General features: G+C 59.0%; 1 protein-coding gene across 1 annotated transcript; it reads left to right on the plus strand.

The window, feature by feature from the left end:
* The first annotated feature begins 795 nt into the window (after positions 1–795).
* On the plus strand, positions 796–4,612 carry PROK1 (prokineticin 1). The gene is given in 5 exon segments (XM_036273205.1): positions 796–867; positions 1,203–1,253; positions 3,565–3,659; positions 3,661–3,688; positions 4,409–4,612. Coding segments are annotated over 5 exon segments (450 nt in total).
* The last annotated feature ends 12,244 nt before the right edge of the window (positions 4,613–16,856 follow it).

The following is a 16,856-nucleotide window of genomic DNA, read 5'->3' on the forward strand; positions in this document are numbered from 1 at the left end:
CACCTGTTTGGAAGATACTGCAAATTGGGTTTCTCCACTTGGTGTCTCAAATGTTTGTTAGCATATGAAAGGTCCTGATAAGTCCTGCAGTAAAGATGCTGGCTGAACTTGTGGAATGTTTCCCAAAGTTTTGACTGTGGAAATCTTTAATTATTTATCTGTGTAGGTAATACCTATTCACATATTGCAGAAAGAACCTTGGGAAATCATGGCTTTTGTCATTGTGAAGAGAAGGCAGATTGTCTGATAAAGGGTCCTGAGACCTCTCTGGGTTGTCCAGCATGGGGAGGGCTGGGACCAGGGGTTTCCCTCCAGCAGGAGGGGGCATGCCCAGAGTCAGCGACTCCGGAGACTGGCATCTGGGCCCAGTGTGTCTGTTCGCCCATCTCATGCTTACCAAAAGCCGGGCAGGCAGTAGCGAGGCTCCTGGGACCTCTAACCCCACCCCAGCCCAAACACTCTCTGCAGGAACCCAGGCTGCTGCACCTCCTGCCCTTTGGTTTCTGTACCAAGTGACACTGGTGTTTGTCTTGAGGCTGTTCGAGAGCAATGTGTGCTTCTCGCCCCACAAGCCTGGCCCTGTTTCCCACTGTCCCGTGTCTCCCATGGGCATTGGAACCCCCTGGAGGACCAGGGACACCGCCTGACCCTCTTGTGACCTCTCAGCTGCCCCGCTTTCTGCTGAGCCCACCGTAACCGCCCACACGATTCTTGTCGGCTTGAGTGCGAGGGAATGCCGGTCCTGTTTGTTGTGTGGTTTGGCGCGGGCACGGGTAAATGGTGAGGCTGTGAATCATGACCGAAGTCCTCCCCCTGCCCCAAGCAGACAGATATGCCCCAGAGGCAGAGATGACAACGGGGAGTGGTGTACGTGACTGCCCGGATCAGGGAGATTTGGGAGACTTCAAGCAACGGTCAAAGCCCCCGACCTATTCATTTTTATTGGGTTTGATGGTGATTTGATGTCATTAGGGATTAAGGTCTCATCTTTATGTCTGAGATCCTCTTCGTAACACAGGTGATGGGGAAGGGAAGAGAGGAGACAGGCAGCCTGGATCGGACCATGTAAATGTGGGAGGCGGGAGGGCCCAGAGCCCGGCCTTCCACTGGTGCCCGGCAGGAGGCTGAGCGGCAGGCAGCGAGAGGCAGGGAGTGACCGTGTTTGCCTTCACTCCAAGTGACCGTGAGAGCTGCCACACAAGCCTGCCGTGCTCCTCCTGGTGACAGTGTTGGACTGCACCGGGATCACCGGGGTCAGCCAGCTGGCGTGTCCCTGGGTTTGGGGAGGGTGTCAGGGTCTGCATGGGAGAAGCCAGGAGCCTGCCGGGGCAACCCGAGGGGAAGCGGGTGGCCATTCCGAGGCGGGTCCCAGGACTTCACGGGAGGCAGCCCTCGCTCCACTCGCCGGATCTGCTTTGGAGAAGCTGCGGGCAGGTCGGTCCCGTGCTCAGTGCACCAGAGCTGAGCATTTGAGGTCCGGCCTCTGGTGAAATGGAGATTCCGATTTGGTGTAATAAACCGTTATAAAACGGATGAACATCTTCTAATTTACCTTTTGTGTAAACTTGGGTTTTCGTATACGGTCTGGTCCACGTGTCAAGTTTCATCGACACAGCATGTTGGCTTAATTACAGGCAGGGGCCTTGTTGGCATCTGGTGGGCACCGCTGCCCTCTGCTTTCTGCGCTCTCAGTAAAGGCGCCCTGGAACGCCCCCTGACCTGTCCTCACTGGGCGCCGTCTGATAGGGACCGGCGGACAGCAGCGGGCACCGGAAGCAAGCGTGGTAGCCGGGAGAAGCGCAGTCCCCGCAGAGGCTCTGCACACGGGGTTCAGACCCTCAGGTGTGGGTGTTTCGGGAAGGGTGGCTTCCCCTGAGCCACCTCAGATGGGAACAGCTGTGTGCGGTGAGCTTCCCAGATAAAAGCCGCGAGGGAAAGAAAGGAAATTCACTTTTATTTCCACCTCCTCCAATTTTCCCCTAGACAATGAAAATGTAGAGATGCCAAACCATTCCTGGAATTGGATTCGTTTTCATGTTCACAGATGGGAAGGCTCCTTTCTTCTCCTTTTTAAAGGACAAAGACTGAGTTTCAAAGAACAAATATGAAAGGCAAGTCAGTGCTTTTGGGACCCAGAGCTGTTTGGGCAGAATCACACCTACCCGTGGGGGCGAACCCTGAAGGCTGCCCTGCTGTCCTTGAAGGTCGGGAGGGTGAGTCAGAGGAGAGAAGCATGGTCACCCCACCGAGGGGTGGGCGCAGCAGGCTGACCCCGACTCCCAGGTCACCTGGCCCTGTGGTCTCCGGCCTCTGGCCCAGAGTGCTGGCAGGAGGCAGGTCTGAGTCAGGTGGGAACGTCCTCCTTCGGGCTGACCCTTCGGAAAGCACAGCGAGAGACACCCAGGGGGGAGGAAATGCGTGACGGACGTGACGTGGGACAAGTGGGGGCCTCCCGGCCTCCTCCGCTGTCCATCTGCCGCTGTCCCTGTCGACTCTCAGGAAGGGGCCGGGTTCTACCATCCACACTTCTCTGCTCCCCAAACTGTCTCACGCCCAGTTCAGGCCTGATGGTCCTTTCTCCCAGAGTGGAGCAGCGACACCCCACCTCTGGGCGGAGAATCGGGGGAGGTCTATTTGGTCCTGACCCTGAGCTTGGGGGCAGGTTGCATGTGAGATGTGCCCTCACTGGGCTGGAGACCAGCATGGCCAGGTGCTGCCACCTGCAGCTCCTCTGGGCGACAAGCAGCCCAGCAGCCCCACTTTCCTCCTGGGGCTGAGCAGGCGGGGAGTGGCCAGGTGCTGCCACTGAGCACGGCAGCAGGGTGCTCCGTGGCCTTTTGTTGGAGAGGAGCCAACTGAGACCCGGCTCCGAACTTCGGCCTCAGACGCAGGCTTCCCTGGAAGGGGAGAGGTCGCTGTGTCCCCCCATGGCGCACGGAGTCTGGAGCATTTCAGAGCTGTTTTCCCCGATTCAGGTTTCTGTTTAAAGTGGGCTCGCGTGGCCTTTACAAATGGCACCCCCAGAAGCCAGGCAGGGCCACTCAGCCCCTGTCCTGGGAGCCCAGCCCAGAGGGGTCCATTCTGATCTGGGGGGAGACAGCTGTTTACTGGACACTGGAATTTCAGGTGAGGGTGTGGGGGGCCGACACGGGGGAGGCAGCAGCCCTGGTGCTGCTGGGCCACTGCTGGGTCCCGGGAAACTCAGCATTGACCACCTGGGAACTCAGCTGTCAGGGCTCCGCCCCTTTGGAGTTAATCCAATTCCTCTGGCATCAACAGTGGGCGGGCGGGCAGGTGCCAGGAAAGCTGACCCCTAACCTCGGGATTGTCAGCAGGGAGGCCTGCCTCCTACCAAGTGGCCTCAACGATCCACGTCTGTACCCCACGGAGCCCACACCTCCTGCTGGAGGGGAGTAGGGGCAGTAATGCAACGCCCCAGGTGTCCTGTGGGGCTGGGTGTGGGGTGCCGCTCTCAGCACCCCCAAAGTGTTTGGGGGGTACTTTCGATTCTGGGTCCTCCTGGGTGGCACTAATAGGCTCTAACGGCCCCTTTGTGCCCCGCAGGCCTGTGAGTGGGATGTCCAGTGTGGGACGGGCACCTGCTGTGCCATCAGCCCGTGGCTCCGAGGTGCGTGGACCTGCAACCCCTGGGGCAGGAAGGAAGGAGTGCCACCCGGGCAGCCGCAAGGTACTGCACGGACTTGCTCGGGGCACACAGCCAACGAGACAGCTGGGACTGGGTCCTCGCTTCCCACCCAGCGCTCTGTGCAAGTTTAAGCCTCTTTACAGCCATAGGTGGTCAGCTCTGTTATTAACCCACCCGACAGATGATATGGTTGGGAAGCAAAATAACTCGCCAGTTGTCACACAGCTGGTAAGTGGCAGGCCTGGGATTTGAACCCAGGCAGTCTGACACTACCCGTGCTCTTAGTCACTCCTATTCAACCCCCTGGAGGAACCTCAATGGCTCAGCACTCCTCTGGGGGTGTCACAGGGCAGAGACAGAGTCTGTCCTGTCCAGTTGCTTCCCCAGCACCCAACACAGTGTCAGGCACACAATGGATGAACAATCAGGGAGTGTGTGTGTGCGTGCACGCACGTGAGCTGGGTCAGTGCGGGGTGGGCATTGTTGGCAGCTTGTGGGGTCTTAGGGTTGGGGGTGGACAGCCTTGCCCTGTGGCTGGCTGACCCCGTAGTTTCGGGAGCCAGATTGCCTGGCTACAAATCCTGGCTCCTCCACAAGTGAGCTGTGTGATCTTGGCATGTTGCTTAGCCACTCTGTGCCTCAGTTTCCTCCTCTACAATAGCTGTTTTGTGCTGGGGTGGGGCCAGGGTTGGGCCATCAGAGGCTCCTGCTGGGAGGCCCATGTCCCCTTGGTGAAGGTGCCATCTTCTCCTCTGTCCCCAGGTCCCCTTCTTCAGGAAACGCCAGCACCACACCTGCCCCTGCCTGCCCAGCTTGCTGTGCTCCAGGTGCCTGGATGGCAGGTACCACTGCTCCATGGACTTGAAGACCTTTAGGAGCTTCTCTGGTCTCAGACACCCACCGGGCTTCTTGCTGACACAGTCTAGGATTGTCTTATGGATTTTATTGTATTTCAGCCACCCCTAGCTGCCCCATCGACGCTCCCCACACTGCCTACCTTGATCCCCCTCCCCCCCAACACGTACATGTGTACCTCCACATGGCAGTGACTGGTCTGCTGGCCTGAGGGTGTCCCAGCTGTGGCTGTGGTCCTGGAGGTGGCCTGGCCGGTTCTCTGTTGCTCAGGCCGCCTGAGGGTTGTAACAGGAAGGGTATTCTTTCCCGGGGCTCTGCCTCCATCCCCCCAGGGCGTGTCCTCCCTGGGCCCTGCCTTGCCCCCCTGCTCCCCCGCCTGTGCTCCTCTGGACCGGATGTCCTGTCCGAACACAGACCCTCGGGGGCACGCCTTGGAGTGACAGGTCCTGGTCTGAACCTTGGGTTTATCCTTCGATCGACTGGCTCCTTTTATTCAGGTCACAGGTCCGAGGTCAGCCCTTCCCAGAGGGGAGTGGACAGGGACCTCATGGCAGATGGGAGGAGCCAGGGAGGTTGGTCGGCTCCCCGACAGTGGCCTGCCCACTAGGCCAGAATCACAGGGCCTTCAAGGTCCCTCCTTGCACACTTTACCTGTTAACCAAGGAATCCCCTAATTCCTAGTGCCCCCTAAAAGACAAATGGTGAGATTCAAGCTAAGCAGCATTTTAGGAGGCAATCAGGGAGTTACCTTAAACAGCTCCTTTCGAAGGCTCAGCCCTGAGAGCAGGTCTCGACCTTGAGGAGGACGGGCCTCTGCCCAGCTGGGGGAGGGTGGGGAAGGGGCACAGGGGCACTGATCTCAGACACAGGGAGGCAGCCCCCAGGGACCACAGGCCCTGCACGGGTACGGCGTCTTGCTCTGGGAGCAAGGGTGTCTGAAGATCGCAGCAGCCTGGGAGCTGTGTGGCCAGTCTCCATTCTCATCTCAAACACCAGTCCCACTGGGCACCTCACCTGGGGACCCAGCCCGAGGCTCACTGGGGCAGGCTGCTGGTACTAGAAGCTGGGCCCTACGGCCTGCCGGATGCAGAGTAACAGCATGAACCAGGGGCCAGTGGCTGTGGTGCCCTGCTGTGCCAGGTGGGCAGACTGATGCCACAACGTGCCTCCTCCGAGCCAGGGCAGCTTCTTGGAGAAAGTGGGTTCAGAGGCTTTGAATGAACGAGAGGCAGCTCAACGGTCACGGCTCCGACAGGCTGGTGGTTGGAGGCAGGAAGAGAGCCACGACTGGCATCGGGGCAGACTCCATGGTGACGTCTGGATGGGTGGCTGCTCCCACTCCTGCAGTTTTGTCCCTTCTGCTCGGTGTCAAATACTCGACTTGCCACGTACATGAGAAAGTCTGTCTCGGGTGGAGTCTGTCTGAACCCAGGGGCTGGGAGTGTCCCCCAAGTGCCACGCTATGGGTCCTAGGGCTCCTTACTTCAATTTCTAGTCTAGAAAAATGCAAAACGTAGGATGAGTACCTTGTTTCTTCCTGTCCTCAGAAGCCTCCCCGAGGACTGGTTTCTGAGGCCCGGGGACTCCTGCCTGCCCTCATTTGCCCTTGACCCCCTCAGTGGTGCTGGAGGTGCCCAGCACAGGCTTATTCCAGGGCCTCTCAGGTCAGGCCGGTGCCCCACACGGAGTCACCTGCTTGCAGCCCATGAGTCTCTTTCCCGCCACGTTCAGGTTCAGGTTCAGGTTCAGGTTCAGGTTCAGGTACTGCGTACGGGGTTCCTTGCCACGTCTGGGATTCCAGTTGGCCATCCTCGTCCTCGGACCTGCAGGCACTGCCGACTGCTGCCAGGCCATGCTGCCCTGGTGCCCTCCCCGTGAGCAGAGCAGAGGAGGCGATGGCCTCAGGCACCAGGTGCCCCTGGCACGGGGCGCATCGAACCCCGCCCGCAGCTGCCGGTCTGGGAGCTGGCCAGTCTGCAGACCCGCCAATGGGCCGAACCAGCCATTAATCTAACTGGCCCAATTTTCACTCTTTAATATCTGAATTTCGAGGAATATATCATTGGTTTCTGCCCCATTTCCTTCTGTTTTACCTAAAGACTGAAGAACAAAGGGGGGGGGATGGGAGGCTAAGAAAAATTTATTTGTGTGAATTCTTTATATTCAGGAATGTACTCTTCATACATGCAGATATAAAAATTATTTATAAGTAGAATATATCGATAAGAATGTTATCTTTGAAGAATGAAATTAGGATGAGGTGACATGGACACCCCTCCAGAGGCAGGCCTTTCAGGGGCAGCCTTTCCCCCATTCACCCCAACCTTTTCTCCCCAATCGCTGGAGTCTAATGCCCTCTAGTGGCTAAAGTGGGGATGGCATGGAAAAGCGGAGACGGAAAAAGGTGGCAGCCTCAGAAAGACGCAACCTTCTCCAAGCCAGTGGGGCCTCGTATCCAGGTGCTCCCGAGAGTTAGACTCACTCAGATCTAGTGGGACGATGCTTCCACCTGCAGAAAGAGCGCTGCCATTTTAAGGAGCACAGGAGAAATGCGTAATTGCCCCGTTGGGTCCTGCCCCACCTCGATACTTAGAAGCTGCTGTCATCTTGGGGGATCTCTCTCACCCCTTCTCCAGGATTAGGAAAGTGGAGGTGGGTGGGGTCAGACAAGCCAGTTGGCGGGCCCTCCCCCTCTATCTGTGCACTAGTGCTTGGTGTCAGTGCCCCTCCAGTATCTAAGTCTGAAGTTCACGGTCAGCCTAAGTTTTCTCTCCCTGAGCTCCATGCCGCCGGTCACCAAGCTGTGTCTGCCTCCCTGCCCTGCAGCCAAGCTGTGTCTGAGCAGTTGCACTGCCCAGCATGGTCCACGGCAGCTGCTCCCCTGTCCTGTCTGCCTCCTGTCTTCCCTCGAAACCCACCCCTCTGCGTCTGCCAGGCACCCTCTGGGCAGCAGTGCCTTCACCCAGTTTACTCCCCGTTAAAAATCCTCCGCGGCTTCTCAGCACCAAGGAGACAGCCCAACCCTGGCGGGGAGCAAAGAGCCCCCTGTGGTCTGGCCCTGCCCACCAGGCTTCCTGGACTCAGGACTGTCTGCAGTGTGTGGAAGCCATGCGTGTGTGCCTGGGCTGTCCCCTCTGGGGGGACTCTGTGCCTGCTCTGCAGTTGGTGGCTTCGGTGCACCCTCCAGGATCATCTCACATGCACCGCCCCCATCTGCATGGGTCCGCGCACCACCTGGCACAGCTCAGCCACAGCCAGCACTTGCTGTTAGAGCACCGGGTCCAGGTGAGCCTTCCCGCGAGGAGGGGCGGTGTCCAGTTCTGTCCCCAGGGTGGGATGGTGGGGGCAGGGCTGGAGCAGCTGTACCGCCTGAGGTGAGGGGCTCCACCTGGGGCCGGACGAGCCCTGGCCTGTCCCCATGGGGGCATCGGTTCCCCAGGACCTGGGCCCTCCGTGCCCAGCACACTGCAGGCTCCGGCCTCTCCCTGCCCTCACTCCAGTCCCAGCGGCTTCTCCTCAGAAGCAGCTCAATTTAAAAAGTTTAAAGAGTTGCCTTGGGCATGGATCACACCCCTATTTTCAACCCAGTCAGACCCTCAGCAGACTGAACCCCTGTGGACCCAGAAAACCAGATTCTTCCAGATGGGGTGGAGTAGGCAGGAGTGGGGCCCAGCCCACTGCCAGGCGCCTGCTCGCCCCAGCATCGCAGCAGGTCCCTGACAGGCTGCTTCTGGGCTGGAGGGCCAAAGCTGCTTCTCCGTGCAGACCAAACCCCGCCTATACCGGAGTGTGCCGAGCACTTGGCGAAGAACGTTGGGGTCTGCCTGCCGGACCCCAGGTTCCACAGGGCAGGGGCCCCTGCACCGCAGTCTGTCACTGGCAGCAGAAGGGAGCTGGGGGACGAGGCAGGGTGTCTGGGTTGGTCAGCCTGGCTCAGACCACTGTCCTCCCAGTGTAAGGTGGGAGACTGGACCTGCGGGCAGGCCTTCGGGAGCCAGGCCTGGGCACCTGCTGTGGGTGGGGAAGATGGCCGGCATCTTGGCAGGTCTCAAGGGAGGCTGAGACGTTTCTGGTTGCTGAAGTGGCAGCGGTTAAGCCTAGTTTATCAGCTGAGGGTCCCTTTACTGCTCCGCAAACAAGGACCTGCTGGGAGGTGGAGACCGTGCCTTCCCGAGTCTGCTGCCTGGAGCCTGGCACAGAGCAGAATGAACATTGACTGACAAAGGCGTGAATGAGGCATCACGGCCTAGGAGGAGACAGGCTGGAGGCTCTCAGGGTCCTGGGACCTGGGCGGTCTGTGGCTGCCAGCTGTCACGTCCTTCTCCCGCCGTCCCCACACCCACTGCTCCCTGCCTCAGGTCCACTGCCGGTCTCTCTCAGGAGCAGAAAGCCCCCAGCGTCCTGGAGACCGCAGGCCACGTGGACGGCTGTCTCCCCTCCCCTCCCCTCCCCTCCCGCTCCGAGGGGCTCTGGTCCGCGGGCTCGGGCAGCACACAGCTGAGACCGGAGGAAGAAGCCAGAGAGAAGGGCCAGCCTAGCAGAGGCGCCAGGGTGGGACTTGCCTGGAGTTGAGCCCACACGACAGACACCCTCCGGTGCTCAGACTGTGTTTATCTCGGGGGGCCTTGGTGAAGGGGGTTGATGGGGACCCAAAGCCCTCAAGGCCCCCAGGGCTGCACTAGGCATTCCCACCCCTCGAGACCTTGGCGGTGACAGTCCCTGGGCTGGAGAAACTGGTGCTTGAAGTTGCCTTGTATCAGCTTCAGAGCAGCTCAGGAGTTGCCCTGAAGACTTGCCTGTGGACCCAGAAAACCAGATCCTTCCAGATGGGGAAGCACAAGGGGGCCCCAGGGGCACACTCTTTGTCAGGGTTTCTCTAGGGGTGCCCTTTTGATGGGCATTAGAAAGAAATCGAAGCACCGTCTTTACACAGCCTCGCTGCACCGACTGATAGTGAGTGAGGGAAACGTGCCACATCCGCGCAGTGGAGGCTACTCAGCACGGACGGGGAGCCAGGGGCCCCCTTGGAAACACGTGCCGAGAAGCCCGGACTAAGGACCACATCTTCTCTGATTCTCTTTATGTGAAATGGCCACAATAAGCAAATCTACAGAGACAGAAATTAGCGTGGCTGTGGCCGTGGCCGTGGCCTGGGGCTGAGGGCAGGAAAACGGAGAGTGACTGACTGGGTGCAGAGATTCTGTGTGTGGCAACAATGTTCTAGAGCCGGACCGTGGTGACGGCTGTGCCACTCTGTCTGAGCCCTGAAGACTACTGGGTCCCACGTACAGTGGGTGCGTTGGTGTGGAATGTGAGCGACATCACAATAAAGCTGTTTAAAAAGAAATATTACAATCCACAAATTAAAGAAGCTGCTCTCCAACGTCAGCTGGCGTGGCTGCGCCCAGGCGCAGGGAGCAAGGCCGGCGGCCTGGGCGCCCCGGGCAAAGCCGCTGGTCTTCACTGGAACCAGGGCTCAGCTTCGGCGGTTCGGGGCCTCCAGGCACCCGAAGTCCTGGGGACTGAGGCAATGCGGCTGGACAGGGTTTGGTGTCCCTCTGCGCTCATTTAACACTGATTTTGTGGGCTGGGGAGAAGGACGTACCAAAGGAAGCATTTGCAATGTGCGGTCTTCCATACCAGACGACTGGAATGGGATGCTAACCTGTTCACGATGTGGGTCGTAACCGAGACCCCTCACCAGTCGGACAAGAGCGTGGTACCCGGCGCCGTGCACTCCGGGGCTCCCGTTGACTGTGGCTACATCTGAAAACGTGCCAGCTGGCCGTGCCCGGAGCCCACAGAGCGGCACCCTGCCTCACGGGTGTGTGCTGGAGGCAGGCTGTTTCCTGCAAGAATGTGCTCATTTTCTTCCCTGGGGGCCCTGCCGGTGTTGGCGGGGACAGAGAAGTTCCTTGGGAGCTGCTGAGGCAGTCTGGCCTCCTTGAGAATTGCTCCCTGGACCACGACCCTGGGGGGGAACGAGGCTGAACTACGAACCACCCCTTGTTCCAACCCCTCAGCCTCCGGAGGCCCTCTCGACCTCTGCACACCTCCACTGACGCTTCCCACCCCACGTGTACAGAGAAGGGGCCCCGGGGAGCCTGCGGCCGGCCGTGGGCCCGCGAGAACCAGCCCAGGGCTCAGGAAGACCCCTGGCCCACGCCATGGAGGTACGGCCTCCGTCCAGAAGGCAGACCTTCTTGGCCCTTGGAAGGCTCTGCTGTGTTCAGATCCCGGGACACTCGTTTCATGTGTGGCTTGGAGGGAAAACATGGGTGTGATTCTCAAAAGAGCTCAAAGTCCCCGGGCACCCCACCTTGCACAGGGCAGGAGAAATCTCTTGACCGAGAGGGACGGGCGGACTGAGGTTGAAGGTTAGTGAGGAGGATTAGTTGGGTCTAAATGGAGAGAAACACGGATGAGTAAGAAGCTGTGGGCGCAGTCAGTCAGAGGCAGGTGTAGGGACCTGAGACATCCGATCGCACTCCAGCCCCGAAGACTGAGCGAAAACTATGTCGGGTGGCAGCTCTACATACGCTTGTCATCCGGCATTTCTCTCGGTCGGCGTTTCTCGTGGAATCAGCAGCAAAGGTCCCTTGGTGACGAATCCCCACAGGCAGGGGGACCAGTGGCTACTGACAGACTGCGTGAGTTTGAACTCTGGCCAGGCTCTAACAAGGTAGAGGCTTTGACCAAGTTACTGAACCCCAGCCTCAGTTTCCCCATCTATGAAGTGGCATTAGTAACAACGGTACCTGCCTCGTAGGGTTGCCGTGAGTTAGCTACTGCGTGCAAGGTGCTTCGGACGGGCCGGCATGCAGAGGTTCCTTTGGAACGTCTCTTACGAAGGCGTCGTGGAGGTCAGCACGGGGCCCCTGTGTCTCTGGGGACCGGCTCACTCAGCCAGTGTTACCTGGAGGCAAACTGGGGGCTTCGCTGCCAGGAAGGAGTGAAGATCTTCACCTGGAGGTGCCTCGAAGCCCCAGGACCCAAACGCAGTGGAAGAAAATGACTCTGTCTAGATTGTGCTCTGTTATTATTCCGGGATTTAGAAGCGCAGGTTTATGTAGGCAAAGCTCCAGAACAGCTCCGCTTGGGAACACAGATACCCCAATCTTATCTAAGTGGTGCAGATACCCTGCTTAGCAAACACACAGTCACTGCTCCCTAGTGGACTGTTTGCTCAAGATCTTAGTCCTGTGCTATTCCATTGTTTGTTCTAGAAAAAGCAGGAGGGTGGGCTCTGAAGTCTCTCCTAGCTCTTCTCGATTATGTGCAAATGAATCCTGCCAAAGCGTGTGTGTCCCCCGAGGAAGGCGTCACCGTGGCTGGTGGCTGCCCCCCGAGCTTGAAGTACTAGGAAATGTCAGTTTCCAAACGTTCGAGAAGCACTAGCGGACGGTGTCAACATGCTGGTTCCTGGGCTCTTTCAGAGACAAAGACTTGCGGGGCTTTGGAGGAGCCGACTGGCGCAGGTGGTCCCCGTACCTCAGAGAAACGGGCCCTCCCCAGCATCCACCTCCACAGGAAATCGATGAGACATAGAATGAACATTCTAATTTTCTTTCCAAGGGGCAGAGAGGCTAGTTTCCGTCAGAAAATTCTCCGGTCAAGCTCGAGTGGTCTTAGTTTTAAAACAAGGACTAGCAAGACAGGAGAAGGGGTAGAGGGGGGAGGAGTGTGTGGGCTGTGCCTGGGTCTGCGTCCACCCAGAATTAGGTTTCAAAGTGGGGATGACTGTCCCTGGGAACATCTCGATCACCGAAGTGGCAAAATGGAAAAAGAAGAGAAGAGAGAGGCAACTGCAGGGGAGAGGGCGGGACCCCCTGGGGCGGCCATTTCCGCCCTGCGGAGGCCGAAAGCTGGGCCAGCACCTGGGCTGGAGAGGCCTGCGGGTGAGGAGCCCAGCGCTGCCCCGCGGCCCACCAGGAGGCAGACACGCGTCCTGATGGGCCCCAGCTCCCATCGGGGCCCAGGGGGATGCTCGGTGTCTGGAGGGCTGTTAGGGAGTCAGAGCAACAGGAAAGGGGCCTGCGCCCCCAGCCAGGGGCCGCTGGGGGCAGGTGAGTTGGTAAGGAGCCACAGGGCAGAGGCGGCACACGGTCACTCCCAGGGTGAGGGGCAGAGCGTCAGACGGAGAGCCCACCCTGCAGGCTCGTACCTGGTCTCAGCCCCGGAGGAACCGTGGCGTTCCCAGGGCACTGGTCCAGCGGGCAGCTGAGCCCGGCTGGAGAAAGGTGGGCGTGAAGGTCCTTACTTGTGTTGCAGGCTTGGTGGACAAGACAGGCCCCAGGGTCTAGCTGGCAGCTGTGACACTGGCTAAGAGGAGTCCTGTCAGGGTCTGTGGGTGCCTCACAGTGGGGAAGGTTGCCTGTGGCCACCTGCACCCTCCGGGAGCCCGAGACGGCCTACTTGCAAAGCGGGTGGGTGAGGAGGAGCTGTGCTGGGCTGCCCAGAGTTGCCCTGAGTCCTAGGGGCGCTGGGGGCAATCAGAATCGGGGCGTCTGCTGCCCCCAGCATCTCCTGCCCTCCTTCCCAGATGCTGCCCTCCCCTCCACGGTGCTCTGTCCTTCCACTTGGTGGCCCAGACCCTCCTTGTGGCACTAGGAGCAAAGGTTCAGAGACTCAGCTCAGGTCCCTGAGGGTCGGGCCGCTCTCCAAGTCGGCTTCCACGTCTGATATGTGGGGGCACGAATTCCTGCCACCTGGTGGGGCTGTCATGAGGGGTACCCATGGTACTGCTTCCCCAGCCTTCCCTGGTGGTGGGCATCTCCTGGGGTGCTTGTTAGGTACCCAGAGGTGTGTCCCCCACCCCGGAGCTGCTGGGCCCTAATAGCTGCAGAGGGCCTGGGAGTGCTTTAGACCTTACCCCGAATGGCCCCCCAGGACTTTCTTTGTTGCAACTACAGCCCTCGTCATGCTGCAGAGCTCTCCTGGGAGTCAGTCTGCTCAGTTCAAGGTGAAGATTTTAACTGGGGCTATTTATAATTCCCGCTGCAGAGCAGTATCGGTTTCAAAGCAGTCTCGCCAGATGTCGACTTGGAAGTTGAGAGGGAGACAAAGAGTTCTTATAAATTAATGTTGCCAGTGATTAACATTGGATATTTTTAACACACATTCATCTCAGAGCAAAAAACCCTCTGACTGATGGCGGACTTGTGTGAGGGGCTGGACTGGGTGTGGCTGCGGACAACGCCCACAGAAGGAAGCTGGTGGACCCTGAGCTGGAGGCTCCGAGGACCTGCTGCCCTCCCCCCCCTCACGCAGCCTTTCTCCTCGTACCTGTGCTCCTGTTCCCGGTGGTCCAGGCTAGAGAGACCGCCGGTTACTTTGATCAGGGCCTGGGAGCCGGAGACTTCTCTCCACCTGGGCTCTGCCAGCAAGGAAAGTGGCCGATACTGGAGACCGCCCTGGGGGAGGCGGGGAGGGGTGCAGACCTGCCTCACTCCACCGGCACAGTGTAAAAACAAAGGGTTCCCCTTCTGTAAAAGTTGCTGCATTTCCCCCCAAGCTGCCTTGCCTGTATCGTTTGGACAGTGCACAGCCCTGGCGTCCCCGGGTCGGGTTCCCACAGTGCACTGACTGGTTGTGTGGCAGCCAGGTGTTGGTGGTCTGGACATACCTGAACCCACCGCTGACGAGGCCTCCAGCACACCTGCCTCCCACGGCAGCTGGTGGCTGGTCTGCAGCTGCCCGACAGACGATTTGTCTGGTCTGCATGGTGTCGGCATGCGTCGTGCTTACAGAACTTCAGGAAGTTCTGCCGACCACATGGCAACGCTCTCTTGATCCTCACGGGTCCCGCTCAGTATCACTGTCTCCGCAGAAGAGGAGACCGAGGCACTGAGAAGGAAAGGGACTTGCTCAAGGCCACACCACCATGCGGCAGACCCAGGAGTTGAGCTCAGGACAGTCACACCTGCCTGTTCCAGCAGGGGTCTGTCTCTGGGGATCACCTCGATAGAGCTTATCATGGCAGGGTCACAGATCCAGTCTGTCCCCACCCGACCGTGGGCTCCCTAGGGGTGGGTGACATCAGCCTCACTTCTCTGGGTCCAGTGCGAACCCACAGCAGATGCTGAAGAAACTGAGTTGAACGGGCTTTGCTGCTGCTCACGTCTGAGTGGGGGGTTGTCCTGGGCCATGATTATGGGCTCAGTCCTCAGGCACAAGGCATCTAGACTGAAAGGAGCCGTTCCCAGCTGGCGCTGGGTAACCAGCATGAGATCTTATCTTGCGTCCTGAGAGCCTTTGCAGGTCCTGGCCTCCCACCTCCGCCCCCGCGAGCAGTCTGACCACACTGCAATCTGGGCGCTGATCCTGATAACCTGCCCTCGAATGTGGTCAGAACCAGGCCCGATCTGGTAGTAAACACAGCACCCAGTGCCAACACATCTTAGTTTCTTGGCTTTGAGGTCACCTTGTGGGGGGAGAGGTGGCTGAGCCTCACTCCCAGGGCTTGTTGTCCGGGGTGTTTGCGCGGGATCAGCCTAGGCCGCTGTGACACGGAGCAGAGCTCCCACCTGATGTTGCTGACCCCAGAGGGTCCCAGCCCCAGATGGCCCATCGCTGTCCCGAGGGCTTTCCCAGGGCTGTCCAGAGGCTGGGAGGCGTGAGCTAGAAGCAGAGCTGCCCCCAGACTTGACATTGTAAACTCGTGAAATCCCCGTCATGTGCCTGGTCCTGGGGGTAGTGTCAGGACAGCAGCCTTGTGACCGTTTGAACTCGTCCTCATTACGGCGAGCCCTTCAGCTTCTCTGAGCCTCTATCTCCTCCTCTTCAGGACATAAAACACACGCTTCAAGAGCAGTGGAAACACCATTCACCCATTCATCGGCTCAGCCAAACATTAATTGAGCAGCTACTCTGTCCTGTTTGGTGCCCGTGTGTGGGAGGAAACACCGCTCAGACACAGGACCGCTGGGCCAGGGCAGCGTCCTCAGGGAAGAAAACAGGAAACAAGCTGAGCCATGTATCGTGTTTTATTCTGGCTGCTTCCCTGGCTTTTGCAAAGGGGAGGTGTCATGAGGGCCACAGGACATGCTCCCGGCCGCGTCTAGGCTTGAAGAGCAGCAGTGTCCTGTCCTTCCAGGAAGGGAGGTGGGGGTGGGGGGTGCCATGGCAGGGATCAGGTCCAGCTGTCTCCCTAACTCCTGTCATAAAACACTCAGTTCCCTTGTGGACGGGCGCCCTGAGGCTCCTTCCAGTCAAGTACTGGAAACTTCTGGGTCTATCCCTCTCCTTGGCACCCCCGTGTCCGGGGACACCCCCACATGCCCACCTCTCCGGCTGCCCAGCCTGCCCTCTCTGCTCCAGGTCCACACTTCCCTCTTCCATTGCCACCAGGTAGACGTCTGTCCTGCAGGGTGTCAGCGGCTGACACTCTGGTCCCCCCCACCCGTGCTCCCAAAGCCCCTGCTTTATCCTGACTTGATCCTGATTTTCCTTTTTAAAATCCTCACCTGAGGATATTTTTCCATTTTTGTTCAGAGAGAGAGAGGGAGAGACATCGATGTGATAGAACCATCTCAACTGGCTGCCTCCTGCACGACCCCGGCCAGGGCCGGGACGAACCACAACCAAGGTACGTGCCCTTGGCCAGAACTGAACCCGTGACTCATTGGTCAACAGGGCTGACACTCTCACCGCTGAGCCAAACTGGCCAGGGCATCCTGATTTTCTGATTGACAGCCTCCCCTCACCCTGGGAGGTGAAGTCTTTGTTTTCCCTCTTACTGAGCTCCCAGGCTGCAGGCCTCCCCGGCCCGGACCCCAGCACCCGCTTCTCATCACAGCCCCCGCACCTGAGCTTCCCCAAAGCTAGACCCCTGCGTGGGACTCAGATGGCAAGTCTTGGCTTCACCTGTCCTTCCTCCTTCCCCTTCGTGTGGCACATGTCTGCCTCCCCTGGTCACCCCTGGGTCCTCCCGACTGCCCCTGGGATGCGGCACCTGCCCCTCACCTTCCCAAGGCCCTCCTCACAGCCCTGGGGTGCAGGCGTCTCGGATTTGCCGTCTGTCTTAGACCGGGTGACAGGTTAAACTCTCTGCCTCAGAATCCACTTTGGGAACAGACTGAGTATCCCCTGGGAAGCTGGGCTGCCACGGCTCGGGGAGTCAGTCCTGGGGGAAGGCACCGCGGGCAGGAGGGGGTCCTTTGAAAACAGGCCTCTTTACAGACCAGGACCTGGAACACAAGACAGGTTTCTGCAGGTGGCCCAGCTGTGTTAGCTTAAGAAGTCTTGTTTGGAAGGGAAATCGGAGCAGGGAGGCCTTTGAAGTCCCTGAGCCGTGGAGCTGGGGCCTTATCAGAGTGGGTGTTGGGGGCCTGGGTGCTATCTTAATGTGTTTGTG

This window comes from Molossus molossus, unplaced genomic scaffold (genome assembly GCF_014108415.1).
Source record: "Molossus molossus isolate mMolMol1 unplaced genomic scaffold, mMolMol1.p scaffold_m16_p_20, whole genome shotgun sequence".
NCBI classification, from domain to species: Eukaryota; Metazoa; Chordata; class Mammalia; order Chiroptera; family Molossidae; genus Molossus; species Molossus molossus.